Raw genomic sequence first — 25982 nt, forward strand, 5'->3', positions numbered from 1 at the left:
GGCTTCCACCATCTCCGCTGCTCTTCAACTTCTAAATTAATAAGTGGCATGTGGCTATTGGTTTTTTGCAAATAACTTACAGCTTGCTCCTGGGTAACAGAGAGAGACAGATGTTTTTAAGCACGTTATATAAGCGATTGTTTCATATCTACATATGCGTCGTGGATTTACTCTCCAACACACAGGTGGGCTGAAGTAGTCACTAATTGGCGCGTTGTTGACATGACAAACCTTACTGGCTGTGTCGGGTGGTGGAGGGTTACGACGCATTTATGCTTACACGATCTAACCCAAACACCTTTATTGCGAGAGCCTCTTTTCTTTGCGGAGGAGGAATATGATGAATAATATGGCACACGCGCAACCGGTCAACACATCTCCGGTCTGACGGTGTTGGTGCGGTGTGTGGTAAGTTTTAGTAGCAAAATGGTTTTGGTGATTTTGTAAATTGATGTGTTGCAAAAACAACACGTGGAAGTGAGTCCTCAGAAAGGACGAACGGAGGGAGAGGTCGGACGGACACAGCTGGACGGAGGTGCTTATTAAACTGGGAACAGCAAGAAGTATTAGGCCACACATTAAGTATATCATTCGTGAAATGACTTCTGTTAATTGCGGATATGTCTGACAACTTTGCGTCCGTGCACCTCTCATTCTCAACACTCTTTAGAGCATCGATGTTACACGCAGTGCATTTTAAATGTGGAGCATGAATATTACTGCAATTATATATGTATGTTGAACTTCTTTTCGCACCATACGTAACCAGCCGTGCGAATCGGAGGTGCGGGAAACGACAACAAACTAAACAAAAAAGCAGTTCTAAAGAAATAAAAGCAGTTTTTACCGTATAAGTAACAAAAAAATTGGAAGAAAATGCTACAAAAAGGAAAAAAAATGCTAAGATGGCAGTTGCAAGGCAGCAAGGCAGGTCCCAAGAGCACACCCGTGAGTCTTCCTGCGCCCAATTAAAAGCCTGGCAAAGCCATTTCGTCAGCAAAATGTGCACTCACACGTGCCTGCTTAGACAGTACTCAGCAACGCCAGACGTCTAGGAGAAATGCTCACGCAGGGACAAACAAAGGGAAAAAAAACCTGCCCCCGTATAGCCTTCAACTGAGTGTTGAGGCAACAGCTGTTAGCGCGAGCGTCTTTGAAAGCCGTCAAACGAGAGGGTGGGTGGCTAACGCCGTTCCCGGCCGCCTTTGTCTCCCTAGTGCTGGTTACACATCGCACCAGGTACTCAGTTAAGGCTGAGTCGACATAGGGCGGGGCGCGGGGGGGGGGGATGCCCAGGGGAGGGGTTCGAATATGAGCCAATGAGTGGAATGGAACTCGGGTCGCCCTGGTCGTAGCGCAGCGTGCTAACCACGACACCACCGCTCCCCACAACTGTTCCCCACATTGTCATACACGCACGTGCCTTATTGGACACTTGCGCACATAGGCTTAAGTGTGTTTACACGTGTATACACAACACGGCAAGAATTATTTCAATGCTATCCTTGCATCAAACGAGTAACACTCAGGCGTACAACAACTGAAATAACCCTTATAATTGGGTATAGAATATTCTTGGTTATTTCGGTAAAGTCACGTAGAAGGGAAATAATACAAATATAAAAAATACAAATTCTCACGACGTTTCGACTGCAACACAAGCAATCATCATCAGGTGTGAAATCCACAGCAATAATTTTTTTAAAAAGGGTCTAGAATGTTTGGGAAAGTATTGCTAATGGAGGTCCTGTTATTGACATCAAACAGCCCACGAGTGGACTTGAGATCCAGTAGCATGGCCGTATGTTTGCTGATGTTGCACGGATGCCAAGAGAGTCAAAAACTAAAATATATATTTCAGCATCTTTCCCTATACCGATTTGAGTTGTGTTTGGTGAGCACCCCTAAAGGCAGGCATGGCGCCCGCGGGGAGAGTAATTTTAGTCAGCACATTTAAGGCCGAGTCAACTTCAGGGAAGAACACAATTTCTCCAAGCGCATTCAGGTTGACTGCCCGTGCAGGCCCAATTGACAGGCAGTTGGCTCACCCTTGTGGCATTTGAGGTCATAATTTAGAGAGGAAAAAAAAAGATTGGGCCCCAGCACCGTGTCACCTGCTCAAGTGGCAAGTAGCCACGTGATCACAAACAGCTTGAATCCAACATCCCCCCCACCTCACCTTCTTTCATACAAACTAATCTACAGAACCGAGGATGCCGACAGTGATGGATTATGATGCATTGATAATGGGAAGGAGTGTGTGTTTCTGCATATTTTTGCACGTTCACCTCCGAGTGCGTTTTTTTAGCCCAGATCCGTGTAGATGCTCTGCAAGTTCGGGCGTGAACAGCTTATAAGCCCATCGCATTATTCCCTTATCCACCACAAAGGCCACACAGGGCTTATGCAGTACAACACGACAAGCCAGATATACCTGCCATTAATATTGGGCAACCAGAGCATGCAAAGCTGAGGAGCAGATGGGGAGAAGAGAGATGACACAGCAACACAGAGGTGGAGGAGAAATGGACTCAGCAAGATGAGACAGGAATATGGAAGCTATGGGGGAAACGAAATAATGTTTATGATCGCCCAGAGCATTGTGCATGAGGACAGACACAGCCACCCAAAGCATGGGTAATGGAAGTATGGATAATGATGAGGCATGTTTTTTGTTGTTGGTATCTTGAACAACCAGGCAACCTTAACACAAAAATACCAGCTGAAGGACCAAACAAAGATAGCATGCACCGAGCTCCACGTGTGCCGTTGCAGTTTGGCCTCTGCTCACAAACATTACAAGGTGAAATCCAATTTTATAAATCCTTTCTCACAATTTTATCCACAAGTAACACTGAAAGCCCTGTTCCATTTCACTGGGACTCAAATTGAAAGTTGGGGGGTGTGGGGGGGGTTGGTAATGATAAAATAAATTTTTGAAGGAAAAAAAAGCAATACAGAATAGGTCTATACCATCAACCCACACGGCTTGATGTTGATGTTTTATCATTATTCGAGTCACTGGTCATGACTAAATTATAAAAAAAATATGCAACATCAAGACATTGAGGTCTTTTGTTTTGTACAGTTATGGTTATAGATTATATATATTTTACATTGTGATGGACATTTCTATGCTGGGAGAAAAGGCACGAAGTGAATTGATTCTAAAATATGTATATATTGTACAGCTATTATGGATTGATCAAAACAAATTGTAAGGCAAAGTATATCCCTCCAAAAAACACAGGCAAATGGGGTAGCACCTGTTTCTTTTTGGCGTCTCTAAGCCGGCGGTGGAAATTCCACATTCATTAAACCGCAGAGCAATGGCAGCCTGAGTCAGGCTGAGTCAGCCTGGCAATGCTCTGCTTTTACATGCCAATTACCTGTCACGAACCACAGCATACCTGAACCAAACGTGTGCTCTACCCAAAGTGGCCCTTGGCCGGATTGTCAATAAATAGATATTCGTTGAACACGTAGGCTGTGTATGTATATTGTATGTTGATTACCCTCTGAATAACCTAACCGCTAATGTGTATCCATTGTAATTGATATGCATAAATTTACCCCCCCCCCTCCCTTTGGCATTCGAACCTGATTGGCTCGCATTTATCCATCTATTTAAGACCGAAACAGGAGGATTTCTCCACAACTCTGTCTGTCACCTGATGATGCTAGTCGTAGTTACTGGCGACAATGTCGTACTCAAATTGTAAATGTTGTGGGTTTACGCTCCAACACACTGGTGTGCTGTGCTAGGAACAAATTGGCATGTTCTGTTTCCGCGACAAACCCTTTACTAATTGGCTGTGTCGAGTGGTGGCGGGTTAAATGACACATTTATATTTACGCAATCTATCCAAAAACCTCTATTATGGATATATAGATATGATAACTAAGATAGAAAATACACACATTCAACGTTATGTTATATTTATCAACAATAATACTAAAATTCGTTGTTTTTTTATTCCATGTGAAGCTAATTTAATATAAATGATAAAATACATGTATTGATGTTATAGGTTATTGTAATTCACAAATATTATATAATAAACACAGGTTTAAATTATGTTTGGGGTTATGAGCGTGGATATTAATTACATGTGGGGCTATTTGATTAAAATAATAAAGTACACGTTTTGATGTTCGAGGTTATTGTATTCATACATAATTTATAATAAACACTGGTTTAAATACTGCTTTGGATTGTTATGAGCATGTATATTGTCTGAATACATATTAGAAATGATTTTTTTTCCTAACATGCCTTCACATTTTAAATGTATTCTAATAAAATACACTCTCTCGTCTGGTTGCCGCTATCGGTAACTATTGAAATATTAATTGTAAAGTTTTCGAAATAAATTCCTGATAAAAATCATGCGATTGTGGTTTGTCTCACTTCTATGGAGGTCGTTCATTACGATTAAACTGCACGAAGACTTTCATTTTTTTAATTTACATACATTACATATACCGTAAGTATTAGGATGTGGCACAAACACAATGTTTCACATACCAATTCAGAAAATGCACCCCTTAGCAATCGCCTATTCACAGCCTACGATGTGACCAAAAACAATAAATAAAGTACTAACAATAATAATAACAATAATAAAACAGATCAAAATACAGGATAGCCTGAGGCTTATACGAGGATGGTGTTCGGGGAGAGAACAAAACAGCAAAGGCCACAAACGGCATTAATAACCTCTTTAAAAACAGAGCCAAAAACTCTCTGGAAATAACTACATTTTGGCTATGGTCTAGCGGGCACCTTTTATGATTAAAATCTGCTTCAGTCGAGCAAACAGAGCTCCATAAAGACAGGGTGGAGGGATGACAAAAAAAACCCCAGGCATAAACCTTGGCAGCAAGTTAAACATGCAATCAATGGAGCGATACTACTCAGCCCAGCGATTGAGAGAATCTCAGAGCATTATAGAAGCCAGAATCGCTATTTAATCTCGAATTTATTACCAAATCTTCAGTGTGACACCGGGTTCAGCACGCAAGCGCCCGGTGTTTTGGTTTGAACTGTTTTGATTTTACAACAGGTCTTTACTGAATACATTCTTTTGACTGGAAAAACTAGAGATACATGAATCTAGGGAAGACAGCGAATTAAGCGCAAAAGCAATTTGAGCAATTTGATGCAACTGTGGGTGTCTAATGCTAAGGAATTGTGTAAATATCATGGACTGAGCTAAATGGAAGGGAGGCCACGATCACTGATGTTTTTGAGAAACGACATGGCACAGAGTTAGCGGGAGATGGATCTAGCCCTGTATGTATGTATGTATGTTGAACTTCTTTGGCATCAAATTTCGATTTAAAGCTTTTGTGACTGCAGGGATTCATCTTCTTGGTTCTTTCGGTAAAGTCACGTAGAAGGAAAAAAATAAAATAAAATAAATAAAATAAAATAAATAAAATAAAATAAATAATTATCACGACGTTTCGGCCACAACGCAAGCAGCCGTCCTTTGGCATCGTACGTAGCCAACCGTGTTAATCGGAGGTGCAGAGAATCCTGGGGAAGGGGGCGGTAGGGTCCCTGACTATTTTACTGCGCGACTAAGGGCAAAGCTGGCCCTGCAGTGTCAGGAGTGGTGGGCTGAACGGTCAGCTCCCCCCTCCTTCTAAATGATGACAATTAAACAACATTTTCGTGCAAATGCTGATTTTCCATTAAAGTTCGCCAGTTTGGCGAAAGCCCCTTAACGGCGGAGGGCAGTGAAGCGGCCTAGCGCTAACGCATTTGCCACTGCGAAAAAGAGCTTTATAGCTCATCGGATTCCTCCAGTATAAACAAATACAAATTCTGAATCTGTTGCACAGGTCCATCGTTCGAATCCAGTAAGAGCCGCCCTGGTTAATACCGCGTTGCGTAATATCCACAATTACACTACGCGCTGTCTGCTTCACAGTGGACGTGAAAGATCCCCCGACAGCTTTTGCAAGAGTGTGCCATTGTGTGCCAGCGTCATGGTCAAAATTTGCCTATTTTGCATTGCAAACGACTCAATTGGAATACACATAGCGATCATCACTCCCCTACTGCGAAAACTTGGCAGGACCCTCCCGATAAAGCGTCGGGGGACTCATTGAGGCTTTCCTGGGTGAACAAGCATCATGATAATGCAAACTATGGCAGAATGCATGACAGACACACGTGTATTGCACTGTAACTCATTCTGTTAATCATTGATTAGCAAATCCACGTGTTCACTCATGATACATGCATGGCATACTACATAGGAGATCAATTATTTACAATTATTCATATGGTTAAATTACATTAATGACTCTTTGGTTATTTCGGTAAAGTCACGTAGAAAATCAAATCAAATAATAATAGAATACGACGTTTCGGTTGCAACACAAGCAGCCATCATCAGGTAAAAATGAATGATAAAACACAGACACGGAAACAACATAGTCAGACACACATGCAGAGACACACCGAGCGAGACACACACCAAGACAAACAGAAGGACAACGAATCTGTGCCGAGGCCTTAAATTGAGAGAGGGAGATGGAGCAGCTCAAGCTTTACAAACAATTTACACTATGAGATCTCTTTTACCAGTGGCAAAATATAGTAGTAGGTTTTTACCCTTTTAAACTGGTACAAAACTGACACCTTTATTCAGTTTTGTTTGAAAGGGTAAAAACCTACTACTTTACAAACAAGATGGAAACAAATACAAGAAAGAATCATCATGATATGTTCAAAAACGAGACAAAAAAGTGAAAAAAATGTCATCAAATGTATTTACGCATGTTGAACTTTTTTCATGCCGTACATAGCCAACTGTGCTACTCAGAGGTGTGGTAAAATTGCATTGAAATCACGACAATAACATTTTAACAATCGCCAATTGAATCATAACAAGACGAGCAAATAGATCTGAGACATGTATAATGTACTTATTCTAGGTTATTTCGGTAAAGTCACGTAGAAGGGAAACAATAAAAGAAAAAAAATATTAAATAATAAAATTGTCACGACGTTTCGATTGCAACACAAACAATCATCTACGTGACTTTATTAAAAGAACCAAGAATATAAATCCCTGCAGTCACGAAAGCTTTAAATCAAAATATAATGTACTTATTATGCACTGCTGCATGAGGGCTCCTCCACGCACCTTGTCTCAGAAAGTTCATCTGACGACAATTTACTCTGGTGGTCAGTCCAGATTGGTGTTGCTAAAAACGGATAGATGTGGCTTCATAGAAGTGCACATCTCTGGAGACCACCTGGAGAAGATTCCAGGCATGTGCTGACAATAATGGCGAATGAGCAGAGACTCTTTGATTTTTGAAGCTATTAAGATACATTTGTTATCATGTTACACTGTATTATCCGTTTTTTCTATTAAGAATGATAGTCCCATATAAGTGTCATTCAGACGCTGTCTTTCCGACAGACCTGTTCTTCACCTGAGGACGGCTGCTTGCGTTGTGGCCGAAACGTCGTGAGAATTATGTTTTATTTTTATTATTTTATTATTTCCCTTCTACGTGACTTTACCGAAAGAACCAAGAAGATGAATCCCTGCAGTCACGAAAGCTTTAAATCGAAATTTAAGTGTTAACATTCTTTTGAAGCACCCATAGCCACGAGAGGGCTTCAGGAGATAGTTCGTGTAGCTTTGTAATTGGTTACATCGTGTAAATATAAATGTGCCCTTTAATCCACCAACACCCGACACAGCCAATTAGCAAGGTTAGTCGTGTAAACAAAACGTGCCAATTCGTTACTGCTTCAGCACACCGGTGTGCTGGAGAGTAAACCCACACAATTTACAACATTTACAGAAACAGTGGCATACTGCACGGTCCACAAGTGGAGCGAGCAGAGAGTGGGGGGGAGGGGTGGGTAGTGACAAGTGGGGTCCCAGGCGAGGCGACTCACAGCACGATGTTGGTGGCCTTGCGGATGACGCGGATGCCGAACGGCTTCTCGATGACCTCCACGCCATACAGGGTCTCGCTGGCGGCCTGGCCGGTGAACCGTGGCACCAGTGGCACCTCGAAGCGTGATGCCGTGGCATCCGTGATCTGCGAGACGAAGAGTCGAGTTGAGCAGGGATAGATAGGGGTGTGCCGCTGGGCTTTGTGGTAGTTCATCCATGACTTTTAGAGAATGCATAGCACCTCCAAGCAAATCAAGTGGGCCTTGGGATTAATTAAAACATACGAATGCACTAAATAATTTGAAGATACTCCACTGATTTTCATGACTATATCGATATCTGCTTCGAAGGTGATTGCCTATTATGAAAGCAATCGCTCCATGTGTAACAGGGGAGAGTGGTAAAATATGTAATAAGCGTATTTAGACTGGTGAGAGACGTGTCGAGGCTTTGTAGTAAAAAGCTGTGGTCTCTATCATTTCTTCCGTAATTATTTCGGTGGGGGTATCGATACGTTAACCATTCTGTGCACGCGTTAGATGATACATCAACAATAAAACTCTGAACTAATTCTACGAACGGTAATAAATGGAACTTTGCAAAAATATGGAACGCACCAAAACCGTGCCGTTCAAGTGGCTTTAAGCACAGAAGCAAATGGTAACGCATTCTTTTTTTATTCGCGAGTGAAGGCATTTAAGTAGTGAGAAAGACTGCCTGCCCGTCTGCCTGCCTACCTTGAAGTGTAGCTTGGTCTTAGTCTGCAATTCCACTTCAAGGAGCAGCCGGTTGATGATGTCGCCCCCAAACCTTGCTGGGGTCGGGATGCTATTCAGCTCGTATTTAAAGCCTGTGCACAGCACACACACACACACGGAGCACACACTCACCAACCACTCTCTTCAGAGTTAGCCGAGCGCACATCGGCACTGCTTAAGTAGAATTTGGTTAATCGTCTTGAAAGGTCAAACTGTAGCCACTTTGTATATACGACGGATGTGCTTTGAAAATATGATGAATGCATTTCGGCTTAACACATTTCGAAATTCAGATTTTAGTCTTTTTAAGAACAATTATCTAAGTGACGTAATACTTAAACGTGTTTCTTGTGCTAGAAGTAGCACATTCCAAAAGTGACTTAACATAAGTAACATCATTTCCTGTGATGTCAAACCTTCCAATTCGAAAACAAAAAATTTCGGACCATTCGAAAGCTTGTGTTTAGGCCCCATTTTCATATTTTTCGGAATAATCCAGAAATCGAGAACGCATGACTAATATTCATGTGAATTGCTTATGCATATGAAACGTACGTGTTCATATCAATGTCTATGGAAGGGGTCTATTGATCAGAGTTTTCAAGTAGATGCGTGACATCAACTTCCAGGGCTATACTCTGACATAAGGTGGTGTGCACTGTGGGTCGTGAGAGTTTGAAATCTTATTTCGTATGGCAAGGTGAAATTTGCAACGTTATATGTGTAAATTGAGGTTATTGAGGCATTTAATAGTCTCTGTGGAGGCTTGGTGGATTAAAGATAAATGTACAAACACGTATTATGAATAGAGTATGAAATTAAAATGTCTTAGTCTCATTTGGAAGCTAAACACAAGTGTTAGAAAAGTATCCCCATTTCTTAGACTCACAGCCATATATGTCCGCATGATCTACAACCTTGCTGCAATCGTAAATATATCTGAGAATAAATATTTAAATCGAAACAATTATGCTCCATCCTTATTTATAGTAATGTTTCATTGTACACGGGGAAACCACTTACAAATTGGCTCTGATCTTATCTCAGTCAAGATGCACCACAAGCCAGCCTCGCCAAACGAATTGTAAATGATCGCAAAGCTCACACGGCAACACTCATCTGCGTGCTTTCCTCATTGGAATGTCGACTCTGAGTTTGACACATTTAAATTCATCTTCTTGGTTCTTTCCGTAAAGTCACGTAGAAGGGAAGTAATAAAATAATAAAAATAAAACATAATAAAATAAGTGAGAATTATTTTATTATGTTTTATTTTATTTTTCTCATTTTATTACTTCCCTTCTACGTGACTTTACCGAAAGAACCAAGAAGATGAATCCCTGCAGTCACGAAAGCTTTAAATCGAAACATTTTAATTCGTATCTAAATCCCATTTTTTGCTAATTATTATATCGATTTTGGTGACCATTATCCCGTTTAAGAGACCTTGGTGTATATCATAAATTGAGCCCTGTGCAATTTTATAATTATTAACTTGGATATATATATTAATTTCATCAGCATATTTCTAAACTAAAGCATTTTTTATTTATTAATCAGATAAGGTCCACTGAGCTATTATAGCCGTTTCTCAGAAGTGACCTGGCCACAAATGATAGCTAAGCAAAACGGCTTGTCATGTGGAAATCTGTCGCAGCCAAATTTTGTAAATGCATGTTTTTAAATGTGGAGGGAAAAGCCCATGTGACCACGAAGCGAACATCCAAAATCCAAATTCATCAGCGATAGGGTCGGAATCGAACCCACGACCTCCGGCATATCATACCAAGGGAGTTAACATCTCGCCACTGGAGCGCTCTCTTTCTGGAGGTGGCTGGGTGTTTCAGGTGGTTAATAACATATCAAGGTGACGAGCTATAACGAGTGAAAACCCGAGTTTTAATCCATATAATGACACACGCAATTAAACCAAGTTCTCCAGCGTGAGTCGATGGTCCCAAGCTGATCACGTGAAAGACCCGATCACGTTAAATTTGATTTCGATTGATTTAGACGGAAAGTTCCACCTTTGACATTTCACAATTTCAGTTTGATTGATATGAGAAAAAAAACTTTTTGCAGGGTATGTAAAATGTGTCCCTTTTGTGGACGTAAAAAATAGGTTTACTTAAGTGATTCCAGAGTTAATTACTTGATGTCATCGTTCAGAGTCATTCTCTGAAAAATGAAATTCTCTGCTAGTTGACGTATTTTTACATTTATTTATTTTCATGTCAAGGCATTACACGTATACCACCCGTATAACGAGATTTTTTTTCTGTAAACGTAAGAATGTAATACTATTTATGTTTTTGGCGTCTTTCGGTAGAATTATGTCGATAGATACAAGTGAATAAAAATAATAAATATAAAATTAACAAAAAACTACGACGTTTCGATCATAACAAAGCTATCGTCATCAGGAGAAAAGAGGTGGGGAGCTGCTGAATGCAGACTGTTTTATAGGCTAAAAATGGGTGGAGTCCTAGGGTCATAAACGAAGTGGGCGGGGCTAGTGATGTTAATGTGATAAATTAGCATGTTAATGTCAGATCGGAAAGAGGCCTCCAAGACGAGTGCGCGGGTGGCGATGTTAATGTGATACATTAGCATTTACACCATTGGAACCTCATTTGCCAGTAAAAATATGATAATTGGTTTTTTACCCTTCTATCTGGCAACAAAACTGACACCTTTTTTACAAGGAGTCATGTTTACATAGACCAAAATACCTGCAGTCATAATGCAAACAAAAAACATAACTCTGATAATGTGCACTGTCCTTGAAGTTGATTGGTTGGGTTGGACCAGATGACGCCAAAATGCGCCTTTTGGCGTCATCTGGTCCAACCCATGTGAGACTAGGCTCTGAGGAAAGCTGTCTCGAGTGTGGACCAATCAACTCCAAGGACAGTGCACATTATCAGAGTTATGTTTTTTGTTTGAATTATGACTGCAGGTATTGTGGTCTATGTAAACATGACTCCTTGAAAAAAAGGTGTCAGTTTTGTTGCCAGATAGAAGGGTAAAAAAACAATTATCATAAATTAGCATGTTAGTGTGAGATCGCAGAGCCAGAGAAATTCAACCTGTTAATGTGAAATCGGAGAGCCGAAGCCACGGGGAAAAATAAAATAAAAATTAACATCGGAACGTGGCAGGATGGGAACATCACAGCCAGTTATGACTTAAACTGGTTGATGACGTCTTTCCAATGATTGCTGAGTTTGTACCCATCCTCTCAGTGGAAATTGTGTCTGTGTCTGTATATATAGATGGCTTCGTAAACGAATCTTTATTGATAGCCAGTGGGCTTACGGAGTACCTTCGTCTTAGAGAAATACATTTCGTGTGAGCCAACCGCATTAAAACAATGATCAGCCACAGGCGACGTGTTGGTCCAACCGTGTCTCAAATCTGCCTTATGCTCACCAACACGGTCCGAAACATGTCACTTAGTTTCCCCAATGTAACAACTGCCGCAGACACAGCTTAGTTTGTAAACGCCAGGGCATTGCATATCAGGGATCACATCCTTTACAGATGGGATCAGATCACGAATTGTATGTACTGTGTTAAATCGAGCCTGGATCTTGTGTTTGCTCAAGATTTTGGAAATATTTTAGGTGACCGTTATTATGTATGGCAAGGTGATGGTTTTGATAGGGTCCTCTGATGGTTCTTTCCCAACGGTTGAGGTGGTAGCTTTACGGATTGTGTAGTCCGAATATCCATTCATCTTGAGAGCTTGGTGCACGTGTTTCAGTTCACTGGCTAGGTGATGATGGTCGGAGATGTATCGAGCTCTATGGTGTAGATTTTCGATGAGGGAATTCTTCTGGGATGCATGGTGGTGGGAGTTAGGTTTTAGGTAGGCATCCGTATGAGTTGCTTTCCTGTAGACAATGTCCCATTGAGCCATCTCATCTCTTTTCGATTAGAACATCTAAAAATGGTGGCTTGCCATCCTTTTCCACCTCCATGGTGAATTTTATGGCTGGGTGTATGGAATTAATGTGGTTGAGGAATTGGTTCAGAGCTGGTCGGCCATATGGCCAATTGATGAACGTGTCATCTACGTACCTCTTCCACAAGGACGAACGTAGAGTGGATGCCTGGATGGCGTCTGTCTCAAATTGATACTATTTAATTGAGAAATCATTTAGTTGAGTTAATCACCTGAAGACGGTCGCTTGTGTTGCGATAGAAACGTCTGCTCTATTAATGTTCTATCTACGTCACTTTACAAAAACAACCAAAGAGTATATAATCTCCTCTTATACATGGGGGTTGAATATTGCACGTAATAGGATACAATTTACCCCATGTATCTGTCAAATATTGCAGATAATAGAACACATTTTCCACTTAGCAGTGAAAACGTTCACGAAAGATAGGAAGATGTTCTGTAGGAAAACAACTCATGAAAGGGAAACAACTTTGAAGATTGGAGAGCGTAGAACAAAATAGGGCCACTGAGAGCATAACTTTTTTTCTGGACGCTTTAGGTCATGTGGATAATTAATAGGAGTTCAACGAAATAGGGTGACAGATAAGGGGAGTTATCCTGTACTCATACGAATGGTGAATCTAAGTTGAACCCATCCCGGGTACACACCAAATAGCGCACAGACACCTTAAGCACAGATTATAACTGCACACACGGCTCCCATTCTGGAGATAATTTTGCGCCGGAAACATAAGGCGACCATGTGTTGTATGGCCCCGAAAGGGCGTTAATCCATGCATCACGAGATCGGGAGTGTGTGCACACGTGCGTGTCTATGCGTGCGCGTGTGTGTGCACGCGTTAGGAGCGGGGTAGAGTAGCGGTTATGGCGCTGCGCTAAAAACCTGGTGCGGTGTGTAAAAACATCACCACTGGGGAGACAAAGGCGGCCAGGCGTGGTGTTGGACACCCACCCCCTCGTGTGGCGTTCTGGCCTTCATAGGTGATCGCCAACAGCACTTGCCCCAATAGTCAATCACAGGCTATACGGGGGATCTTTGTCTTTGAATGCGTACAAACGCAAGTGGTGTGGGACTCATCGCAGAGAGAATCCACATGCCACTCGAAAGCTGGCACATTTGCTCTGATATTGCACAGGCGACGCACGCGCAAATCAGCTGTGCTTGAAGCTCATCACCCTGTAAATCCATCATCGCATTTATACCACTCTCATCAAAAATTAAAGGGACATGTGCATATGCTTATAATTGGTTATTCATGGTCGTTTGTTCTATTTTTTTTTACACAGAGATATTGTGTGCCCTTTTTTTTGTTTGCATCCTGGGTGTCTATTATCAAAAGAGAAAACAAACGTGAGCTCTTAATTAGACATACGCCTGTGGCCAAATTACTCGCAATGTGCTCGATCTTGTTAGATCTTGGAAGCTAAGCAGGTCCAACACCTGGGCAGTGCTAAGATGCGCGCCCACCATGCCCAGCAGGTTGCTCTATGCCGCTCTTGGGCTACGTGGTGTGATTTTTTGTACTTTTACACTCACAAATCTATGCTCCTCACATAGAGTTTTCAAATAACCCCTCAATAGGCGCCAAGCATTGGGAGGCAGAGGGGGTCTCCATCCAGCAATAGATTGACAAAAGTTGTATGTACGTATGCATACGTACATACATACCATATAAACAGATGGAGATAATTTGAGATGTGTTATCACAATCATAATATTTATTTATACTGGAGGAGTAGGGGTGGGTGAGAACGTTGCAACAAGAAACAACACAAAAACACGATAGGAATGTAAAGTATAGAAAAGGTAAACAAACCGCTTAAAAAATAATTCAAATACAACTAAACCATTTTTTTTATCTTACCATGTAAACCCCACTGAACTAATTGCTTATATTTCGGAAGCGACCTGGCCACATGAAAGCTTGACGCAGGTGGCTTATCGCGTGGGAATTTAAAGCAGACATAATTGGCCACAGAACGGCAGTCGTGCACCATCGATCTTGACCGATGGTTCACTTCTGTGACCCCGACGCGCTGCGTTTGTTTGGCTGACACGGAGGTGGGGGCCAAGGCAAGAAGCGTTGTCGCCGACGCTAGCCGGATCGCCCTTTCACAAGTCGGACGACTGAAGGGGCGTCTCTTGTCACACGCATTCTCGTGACTCATTGCGATTGGCCGTCAACGTCGTACACACACACACACAAACTATACAGTGGCGGTCACAGTGCACTGGGGCAGGAAATTAAAGAGCCCCCTGATGAAGATGTGGAATTCCTGTGGATTCATGGGAAAATCTCTTCCAATGCAAGAGAAGTCTTTGTCCTTGAGTTACGGATTGCATCATGGTGATGATGATGATGGTTCACACAGCCCACGATAGCCCAAACGTGTTGGCAGATGTCTTCAATGCTTAAGGGTGGCTCGTTCTGCTTCTGTTTGCATAAAGCAGCAGCTTCTTATTAAGTACGTATTAGCAGTGAGTTTAATATTACTTTATTTAGTTTTTTTCTGGATATTTACGTGCAACTTCAGATTTCAATTTGAATAATGAAAGTTTGGATTTTAATGATTACATTTTTGAACGATCACCGTGTATGCACTGTCTGATCATTTTATGGGATTTTTGATTTTTATATATATGTTCGTAATTTTATATATATATATTTTAATATTCTTCATGACATTTCACATTCGAATATAACGTCCCAACGGTAAGATAATTATTTTGACGTAATTATTTTTTAGATTCTAATAATTTAAACAAAAGAGACGTCAGGTATCAAAAAATAATTTCTTTAGAACTGTTTTTTTTTGCGTTTAATTTGTTGTCCTTCCACCACATATCCGATTAGTATGGTTGTCTATGTACGGTGCGATAAAAGTTCAACATATATCCATACAGACGTGAGGTCACGTTTTCGGATAAATCTGAATAATAAAATTGGTTAATTTAAAGACCTCATAACCCGGCTTAATTTTCCAATATGTTGGATTAATCCCAACTATAATTTGATTACCTCCATCAGTGGTGCCATATACTCCTCGCAACAGCTTGGTTCAGATGAGAACACCATGTTAGCTCAACTCGGTAGGCGTTAGACCTGGCTTACGGTGACATGAACAATTGAGTCATTGTTAGTATTGATTATTATTTCTGTTATACGTGGGGGCGGGCGGGGGTGGACGTACCGGCTGGAGTTTTGCTCGAGCTGACAATGTCATAGCCGCCGCTGTTTTTTAAGTAGAAACACCAGGGCACATTGGGAGTCCCAGATTCCTTCCAGCAGCAGCCCCGGGCCTCGCAAGATTCCTGCATGAACACATGGAGACAAACAAAGACAAAGATCCCCCGCATAGCCTTAATAGAACTATTAACTATAACTAATTTACTTTTTTTTACCTTTTGCCAGGTAAGTGCCACTGCGCTCTGTTTTTTTTTTCAAAAGCGACCTGGCCACAAGTGATGGCTCGACAAAGTGGCTTATCACCTTGGAAATTATTACCAGCCAAATATTTTATTCCAGCCAAATAGACTGTTGGGGCAAGTGGCGTCAGCAAGCAACTGTGGACGCCAGCTGAGCACACGAGGGGGTGGGTGGCCAACACCACGTCCGACCGCCTTTGTCTCCCTGGTGGCGATGTTAACACACCGCACCAGGTAGTCATTTAAGGCTGAGTCGACCTTGAGGAGGCCCAGGACCGGTTTAGATCATCGTCATTGATGTTGGCCATAAGCGGGAATCGATCTCTGGTTTGCCAGGTTCGTAGATGTTTACAGACTGTCCTGATAGTGCATTGTCTCTGTGCTGTTCCCCTTTTGGCGTTCTCTGTTTGAGTCGAGGCTCAAAAAAAGCTGTCTCTAGTGTGGAACAATCAGTTTCAAAGACAATGCATATATTACCAGAGTATGTTTTTGCTTGCATGTTAACCACAAGTATGTATGGTTAATGCAGACATGATTCCTCGCAAAACATCTGTTTGGTGTTTTAACATTTTAACACCTGTTTTATTGCCTATAGACTGCACTGGTTTCTTATTTTTTTGTTTTTTAAGGCTGAGTCGATCACGCAAACGTGCCGGTTTTTGGTATTCAGTTGGCGTGGTTTTGAATGCACCGTGGACACTGGTGCTCACGTGACACGTGAGCTGCACGAATAATAGAGGCACCTGAGAAGCTTTGGCGTCCGGGTGACAGTCAAAGCGCATGGCATCGACGATGGCATCGGTGCATGAGGGCTCCACAGCCGCTGAATCTGAAACTACAATCGACACAATACGGAGGCACAAAAAAAAGTTCTGTTAATCGACAACTCGTGATGGGGATGTGCAAACGCACTACAGATAATCATTGCAGGGACGATCTGTAAGTGGGTGGGTTCTATATAACTAGGTGCAAAACTAAAACCACGTTCGAACAAAGTTGCAAAACAAAAGTAAATCATTATCTTTCGTATGTACGTAACATTTCTGTCGCACCGTACGTAGTCAACCATGCTAATCGGGGGTGCTGTTCGGCATGATGTATGACTTTTTTTCCATGTGCTGGGAACTTCTTCAAGTTCCTGAAGGAACTAAATTGAGCTTTTTCAGTTCTGTTATAAATATAGATGTGCATATATGTGTAAATAACTAAATACATATGTGGGACGTGATTAGGCAATGGTTAGCACGCTGCGTTATGAACCCGGCGGCCCGAGTTTTGATTCCCGTTCACGGCCAACACCATTGACGATTATCTGAATCGGTCCCGGGCCTTCCCTAGGTCGGCTCAGCCTCAAACGAGTACCTGGTGTGGTGTGTCAACATCGCTACAGGGGAGGCAAAAATGGTCAGTCGTGGTGTTGGCCACCCACCCCCTCGTGTGCCGTGCCGGCCTTCACCGGTGCTCGCTAACAGCACTTGCCCCTACAATCTGTTGAAGCTACACGGGTGATCTTTCTTTTTGTACACGTAAGCGTGTCTCAATGCTTGTGTGTGCACCTGTTTGTCTCTCTCTCCATGCTTGTATGTTCATTAGACTTTCAATCGTGTAACATTGGAATGTTACGCTATTGATCAACACATCGTGGTATTGCGATCCTTGTGCCTGCGTGTGCGTTTGAGAAGAGGCCCGGCTGTCTGCGCACTGCTCCATCGCTCCCGGTGACCTGGTTTCAATTCCCACGGCCGTTCACGACAAGAGGGCAAGCAGAGGGGTAAACTTCTACTGGGCCTTTCCAAGGTCAACTCAGCGAATCATTACAGAGCGGCAACACCCTTCGTCCCCGCTAAAGTTTCACCCTAATGTGGGACACAATGCGCACAGTCCGAGGTGCGTGTCCACAAGAGGTGCCTATTTTTTTCTCGCGCACTTCTTTCGCTCACGCCACTGCTGGTAACAAGGGCCTTCCCACTCGGGGAGGGTAGTGGAGGGGGGGTGTATATGTATTCTTATGTTTTTTCGGTAAAGTCACGTAGGTAAAACATTTAAATTAATAAAAGTAAAATAAAAATAAAATAAAAATCACGACGTTTCGGAGGCAACACAAGCTTCCGTCTTCAGGTGGAACCGTCACAGCACGATAGCTGTATCAAGTATCACTTGATACGGTTCCACCTGAAGACGGAAGCTTGTGTTGCCTCCGAAACGTCGTGATTTTTTATTTTATTTTTTATTTTACTTTTATTAATTTTAATTTTTTTATCTACGTGATTTTACCGAAAAAAACTAAGAATATGAATCCTTGCAGTCACGAAAGCTTCAAATCTAGAATTAGGGGTGTATATGGTCTCCTCTTCCACGCTTGCCAGTCTCTTTGGGGGAGGTGGGCATTATTGTACTCTAACCCCAACACGCGCGGTCGACTAACCCCAAGCTCTACCCGTTTCTCTTTTAGATACGGCTGGGTGGACAGATGCGGTGGAGGATGGGATAATTTATTAAACTTGCGCCATTGTTGTGGCCGGGGTAACGAATCGAACCGCCAACCTCTGGGTTGCAAGTCCAGTTCTGCTGACCGTTAAAACATGGCAAGTCCCCATGATGTGTTACAATGAATAAAAATGCATCGCAGACAATTGCACGGGCTACGATATTATTTTATGTTGCGTAACCTCGAAAACTTTTGTTTCATTTGCAACCCATAACTTCAACGGAAATTTCGTCTTTTACTACCTCGAATTAACCGCAATTAATAATCTGTCTCAACGGAGCTATTGAAGTGTGCTTGATGTTGCACAGTTGGCAAATGGCTTCATCGCGAGAACGGAGTGTGGAGGACTCACAAGTACCGTTTAATCTTCTTGGTTCTTTCGGTAAAGTCACGTAGAAGTGAAATAATAAAATAATAAAAATATACACAACGCAAGCAGCCGTCCTCAGGTGAAGCACAGGTCTGTCGGGAAGACAGCGTCTGAATGAGAATTATTTTATTATGTTTTAATTGTATTATTTCCCTTCTACGTGACTTTACCGAAAAAAACAAGAAGATGAATCCCTGCAGTCACGAAAGCTTTACATCGAAAAATACCGTTTAAGTATGACTGCGAGAGACTTAGAAGTTTATTTCCCCGGTAAAGCCCATTGAGCCATGAAGCTGTCTTTTTTCATGGGCGACTGAGCCACCAGACATCAGCCGCAAAGCGTTCCACCTCGACAGGAGGCTGTGGACAATACACAGGAAGGGAGATCTCACGTGGTGTATTTTTTCTTTAAAACACTTCAACGAACCGTGGAGGACCAGTTAGGTGTTTTTGTTTCATTCTGGGTGGACAGAGACGGACAGGAGAGGAGGATTTAAAAGAAACCTGCACCGCTGTTTCAAGTTTCAACCGCCGCGCCGGGAGATCAAAATCAAAGCCGGGGCGACCCTTGTATTGCAAGTCCAGCGGTGCTGATCTTCGCAGCACGGCAACACCCGTCTCCTAAATACAGGGAGTTCATGTGAAAGTGGAGAAGGACAAAAGAGAATAACGAGATGAATGTCCTATATGGTTCGTCGAAGAATCCGTCCATAGCTCATGCCTGCACCTGTTTGTCAATACGGTTTGTCAATAATAAAATAAAGCCCTGCTTAGCGAGAGGCACGATATAGATTTTCAAATTTAAATTACTGTATAAGGCACTGCAATTTATTTTCTTCTGTACGTTTTGCACATTGATTTGTAATTTAGCTGCTTATATGTATTTTATTGCTCCGTGCAAGAGTTGCGTTATTTAAAACTGCTAATAAAGGTTGTGCACCGAAGACCTTTTTAACAAGTAAAATATTTCACGTCGGACTCGTACAAAACTTTTCTATTTACAGCTTTGTTATATTTGCTGATTTTCAGGGTGTTTGTTAAAATTTCAGCAGTATTGTCTCCCGTGGACCATAGAAACCGGGTAATCGATTAGATTTAAATTTAAAATTGACGACGTGCTCCTGCGACTCAGGGGTCAGAGCCGCTGATCCGCTACCGCTGAAAAGCCGAGTTGGAAACGCGAACAGAGTCCATCGGCAGAGCGTTCGCCGCTCGCTGCCGAGGTCATTAGGAAGTCAGTGGGAGCAATGGACTTTCAAATGTAGTTTAAAAACTCACTATTTTAGAACTGATCGTTGTATGTTAGTTCATTGTCTTTCTCCCGCACCCCGATTAGCAGAGATGGCTACGTGCGGTGGTATGATAGAAGCTCAGCATACATGCACCGCACCTCCAATCAGCACGGTTGGCATCGTATGGTGCTGAAGACGTTCAACATCCATGGTGGTTCGAATCCCCATGGCAGCCCGACTTAGTAATGTGGCTGTTTTTAACCATTAATTCTATACATATTGCTTCACAGTGGACGTGAAAGGAATCCTTAGGTTGTTTGTAAATGAGTAGGCCACGTGTGCTGGTGACATGACCCAAATGTGCAGAATTTAGAAAATGTACCCACATACAGTATCTATGACTCAATGGAAGTCAAATTGTGACGTACAGTGAAACTACTGCAGACTGCGTCTCCGAAACACAGCACCATCAGAACAGCCCTGTGTTATAAGAATGGCTCAAATGCCAAATATCACAATGACTTTTGATGATTCTTACATTTCATCTTTCAATTAATTTGGCAAAATTCCAGAAAAAACCCGATTGGTTTGATGGGCACGCGTTGAACAATTGTTTTCTCTGTGGTAGGACATGATAAAGTATCCTTCCTCAAACTGGTCTCCTACACAGAGTGCTGCACTGCTCTGCGAGAGATAAAAATAGATAATTTGTCTTGCGACAAGACACCAACAGCAAATTATGAATATGTTTAGCAGAAAGACAATACTTTTTACTTTAAAAAAATCTGAATCGCTTAATATAAATATCTCCCATTTAGCCTTTTATAGCCTATAGATGCGGGAAAATATTATTCGTGAGTACCTATTACGTATACCGTGACAAATTAGTGGTTGGTGTGGACAGCACCGCCCTAAGTAGCCATCCGGTGCTGACGTTCAGATACCACACCAGGTACTCTTAAAGGCACAGCAGAACAGTAGCAATCCACTGCTTGCTACTGTTGTGAACGGCAGATGATGTAAACTGGGTCACCAGGAGCATGAAGCAGTGTTCAAACCACTGCGCCTCGTCTCAAACACACACAGTAATACAGATTGCTGTGATTTATTAATCAATACCGCAATATTCCAAGGTCAATGTCGCACAATTGGAAAATCCAACAAACAAGCAATGCTTAAGAATAGAAAATTAAAATAAATAATAGGGGGAAAAAATTCCAATGGCAGGAATATAATCTACAACATAAGACTACTCAAATAATGTTAGAATCACAACAACAATGGGATCCTGCAGTGTGTGTGTTTGTTGTGTGGTTGTGTATGTTTAACTTCTTTCGCTCCGTACGTAGCCAACCGTGCTAATCGGAGGTGCGGTGACCTAATGGTCTGCACACTGAACTCGCAATCCAGAGGTAACCGGTTTCGATTCAATCTTCCGGCGTGGCAATAGTATAATTGGTATCTTAAATTCCCCCTGCTTCCGTCCACCCAGCAGTATAAAGGAGTATGCCACAGCAAGTTTATTGGAAGGTCGTGTGGGTGCACCCACCTCTTCTAAGATGTATGTATGTTGAACTTCTTTCACACCGTACGTAGCCAACTGTGCTAATAGGTGCGACCGTGCTAAAAAAAACATGTCTGGCTAGCATCGAAAAGTGGCCCCAATACCCTTTAAAGAGTGGGCTGTCCGGAACTCCCTCGACTAAACTCGATTGCGTGCAGCAAGTGGCATGAACAAGAAATTGCTAGGCTTGCGCCTTTTTACCCTTCAACAGCAACAACAACGATGCTCAAGCAATGGGATTGCATGTCCGAGACTTCACTGAAGACAACAAGGCCACAGAACAGGCACCAAATGTGCCCGCTGAAGATTCGCAAACAACGAGAGGTGGCTTGGCTCGAAGGCCGGAAGCCCCCTTGAATATTCATTGGCGTGATACTGCGAGAGAACCTACGGGTGTCAAACGCAACCAAGGCAGGCTGATCACTCTTAAGCCCAAATCAAAACCAACCAACTCTTTATTCAGACAACCTCGTTTCAGTTTTTTTTCTTACAAAAGTTTTCACCTTTCTTTGTGGCACATGCCAATACAGCTTTGCGGGCGAATTCGTTTATGAAGGTGGGTTTTTGCTGTTGTTGTTTTACACCATTGGCGTTGATTTTTTTGTTGAGCTGGCCAACGGAGCGAGTTGCTTTGTGAGGGTTAACGCTTCGAGAGGGGCGCTGTGCAAGCCGATGGAATACTGATGGCGCTGCAGGCGTGCAGACACACCGCAGCGGAGAGCCCCAAGTCGGCAGACGTCAAGGAGCTATCTCGCACGAGGCTTGCAGCGTCCACAGCCCAGGTCTTCGGGCCGTTTTTTTTATCTGCGTGCCAAGTCATCCCGAACTCCATGCCTCTGGGATGTCTCATCTGAGATAGCACTTGGGTATAGGAGACTGCCTCGGAATATCAGGTTGGTTGCAGGCTTGTTGCTGCTACGAAGGTTGGCTGAGCAAATATTGTAGTCCTTTCCCCTGTACCTCTGATTAGTTATCACGGTTGGCTGCGTACGGTGCAAAAAGAAGTTCAACATACGTAGACGCATATTTGAGTGTTACCCCGGTGTATGTGTGTGGGGTTTCTCAATGTACTTCGAAGTCCTCCCACGTAAAAAAAAAAAACTATTTAATTGGCCAAATATTTCAATGCAGGTGCCTAACTTCTCCAACTACCGTCCCATCTCCCTGCTTCCCTTTCGCTCCAAAGTTATCGAGCGTCTTGTCGACTCCCTCGCCTCACCAACGTCACCTACACCCACTCCCACCCAGTCTCGTTGTCGCCCGCTGCACTCCACAGAAACCGCCCTCATTACCATCCAGAACCACGTGACCAACTCTCTCCTCACTCCTTTTTTTTACGATCAGTGGAAACAAGAAGATGCTCGGTGTATTCGGCACTTTGCTTCGATCATCATTTCGTAAATATTTGTAACTTTGCTTCGTTCATCATTTCGTAAATTTTTTAAACTTTGCTTTATGTAAACCCCCACCTCTCGCTCACTCTCTCGGTCACTCTCTCGCTCACTCTCTCGCTCACTCCCTCGCTCACTCCCTCGCTCACTCCCTCGCTCACTCTCTCGCTCACTCTCTCGGTCACTCTCTCGCTCACTCTCTCGCTCACTCCCTCGCTCACTCTCTCGCTCACTCTCTCGCTCACTCTCTCGCTCACTCCCTCGCTCACTCCCTCGCTCACTCTCTCGCTCACTCTCTCGCTCACTCCCTCGCTCACTCTCTCGCTCACTCCCTCGCTCACTCTCTCGCTCACTCTCTCGCTCACTCCCTCGCTCACTCCCTCGCTCACTCTCTCGCTCACTCTCTCGCTCTCTCTCGTTCTGCACGCAGCCCTTCTCGCAGTCCGACAGCCTCCGACGGGTAGCTCATATCAGCATGCAGAGCTCCCCGTCATCTGCCACCGAGCACACGGCCTCCTCCTCCATCGCCCACTGCTCCTCGAACTCCTCGTTCTCCTCGGTTTTGGACACTGTCCTTCATCCCGCCCTTCTCTCTACCCTCTCTCTGATCCGGGCATTTCCGGCACTGCTGTATCCTGGCTCCACTCAGTGCGGGATTATCCTAGTAGCAAAAGTAGCTACCCATGCTACGGGCCCTGCACTTTCAAGGGCCCCGCGCTAAATGCTTTAAAGCTATCAAGTCCGGTTCAGTGATTCTGCACTTGCTCTATTACTATAGTACTATACTGGGTGTTTAAGGTTAGCGATTTGTCGTATTATCTGGCTGTATAGAAAATGAAAACATGCACTTACTTTACTATGCAAGTTAAACATTTGTGTTTTAATATTTACGTGTTTTTTAAAAATGTAGAGCCCCTTTATAACATCATGCTACAGGCCCGGCACTAGCTTAATCCGGCACTGGCTCCACTCACAGCTCTCTTCACGCTCATCCATGGTCTCCTTCAAACACTCCTTCATCCCTCCTTCCCCAATCACAGCCGGTGTTCCCCAAGGCTCTATCGTGGGCCCCCTTCTCTCTCTACATCTCCCCTCTCGAAGCCCACATCTCCTCCTTTAACATCTCCCACCACTTCTTCGCCGACGACATCCAAATATTCTTCCCTTTCCTCCACCTTCACTCCGGACCTCTCTTCTCGTGCTTGAGCCTGCCTAACCGACCATTCAGTCGTGGATGTCGCTCCACCTCCTTGCCATCACTCCCTCTAAAACCCAGGGTGCTCTTTTCCCTGCACCCACCCCCACCATCACCTTCCCACCCGTCTCACTCACCCCCTGTCCCTTCCACCCACAAACTTGGTGTCCTTTTCGCTCTCGCATTTCCGCCATCACCCGCAACCGTCGATTCCACCTTATTAACATTCGCAAAATACACTCTCTCATCACTCAGCCTGCCGCCAAACTACTAATACACTCACTAATCTTCCCTCGGTTAGACTATTGCAACTCCCTCCCACTCGGGTCTCCCAGCCTATGCATTCATTCCACTACAACCGACATGAAATGCGTCTGCACGCTTTATTTACAACCTGCCACACTGCTCCCACACCTCCGCCCTTCTTAAGGAAACGCATTGGCTCCCTATCTATTATCGGTGTCTGTTCAAGCTCCTTACGCTGGTATTTAAATCTCTCCATGGCCTTGCCCCAACGTACCGCGCTTCTCTCCTCCACTAGTATGTCCCCGCCCGCCAGCTACGCTCTCAATCTCGCCCACTACGCCTCACCGTTCCCCCTCTCCTCCAGCACAACCACCGTCTCCGCTCCTCTTCCCGACTCATCCCCGTGCACTGCAACAAACTTCCCCTCCACATGAAGCGAGAAGCACCCTCCTTGTCGAGTTTCTGCTCCTTCCTTAAAGACACCCACATCCACTCCCTGGCCCATCGTTTCCTCCATCCCTAGGTACCCTCGTCATTCCCGTCCCCACTAACCTCCCTCCCCATACCCATCCCTATCCACCATATCGCCCTTAACAAACCTCATTGTACCACGTATAACCCGTGCAAAGCGCCTTGGCTAAAGGCGCTAGATAAATATGAGATAAGATATTCTGAAAAAAGTCTGGTTACTCGGTGAGGCTTTACTGGGCAAATGATTGATGTTGGGATCATACCGATCTCTGGACTAAATTATGCAAAGGCCAGGTCCCTAGGCTATCTTATATAAGCAGCTGATCTGTAAAACCATGTCACCAGAAATACAGACACCGCTACTGCTCGCCATGTAGATTTTCGTCGATTAAAGTGAATTATTTTCTTACGGCTCATCCATATATCGAATTATGCAATTAAGAATTGATTATGTTCAAATTGTGCATTTCTGTAAGTGCTTCTCGGAAACACTACAGACACAAGGGGTTTCTAAATGCATGTCCATGATTTTAAATAATAATAATAATAACAACAGAATTAGGGTATGGGCATGGGAGGTGTGGGAGTCAGAGTAGCCTGGGGGTGGGGTTGATGTGACATCTCAGATGATACCGAAAGTTCAAGGTGCAGCCATGCAATTGCCTGTTCATGCCACTGCTGGCAGAAGGGGCTCCACCATAGCGAGCTCCAAACTGGTTGGGAATACTCACACTTTACCCCACCACAGGTCAGCGGAGCCTCGTTGAACATAATTCTAGTCTCTGTTCAGCCAACCTAAACCGCTGAGGTCTTCGTGACAACCCAAACTACAGCTGAGGCGCTAAACAAACAAACAAAATGCCGCATATCGCGATGACTCTCCGCTAACTATGTTCAGCGGAGGTCTACGAGGAGTGCACGCAGCTCACCGAGGAT

At 43.5% G+C, this 25982-nt stretch overlaps 1 protein-coding gene across 4 annotated transcripts in view; it reads right to left on the reverse strand.

The window, feature by feature from the left end:
- LOC144734529 (sucrase-isomaltase, intestinal-like) overlaps positions 1-25982 on the reverse strand; it is a 332315-nt gene that overhangs the window by 285110 nt on the left and 21223 nt on the right. For all 4 annotated transcript variants that reach the window (XM_078616769.1, XM_078616770.1, XM_078616768.1 and 1 more), the window contains 4 exons: positions 16833-16924; positions 15855-15975; positions 8672-8784; positions 7934-8079 (listed from right to left, as the gene is read on the reverse strand). In XM_078616769.1, coding sequence (XP_078472895.1) covers positions 7934-8079; positions 8672-8784; positions 15855-15975; positions 16833-16924 — 472 coding nt within the window. The remainder of the gene's footprint in view (positions 1-7933; positions 8080-8671; positions 8785-15854; positions 15976-16832; positions 16925-25982) is intronic.

This window comes from Lampetra planeri, chromosome 51 (genome assembly GCF_965212315.1).
Source record: "Lampetra planeri chromosome 51, kcLamPlan1.2.h2, whole genome shotgun sequence".
NCBI lineage: Eukaryota > Metazoa > Chordata > Hyperoartia > Petromyzontiformes > Petromyzontidae > Lampetra > Lampetra planeri.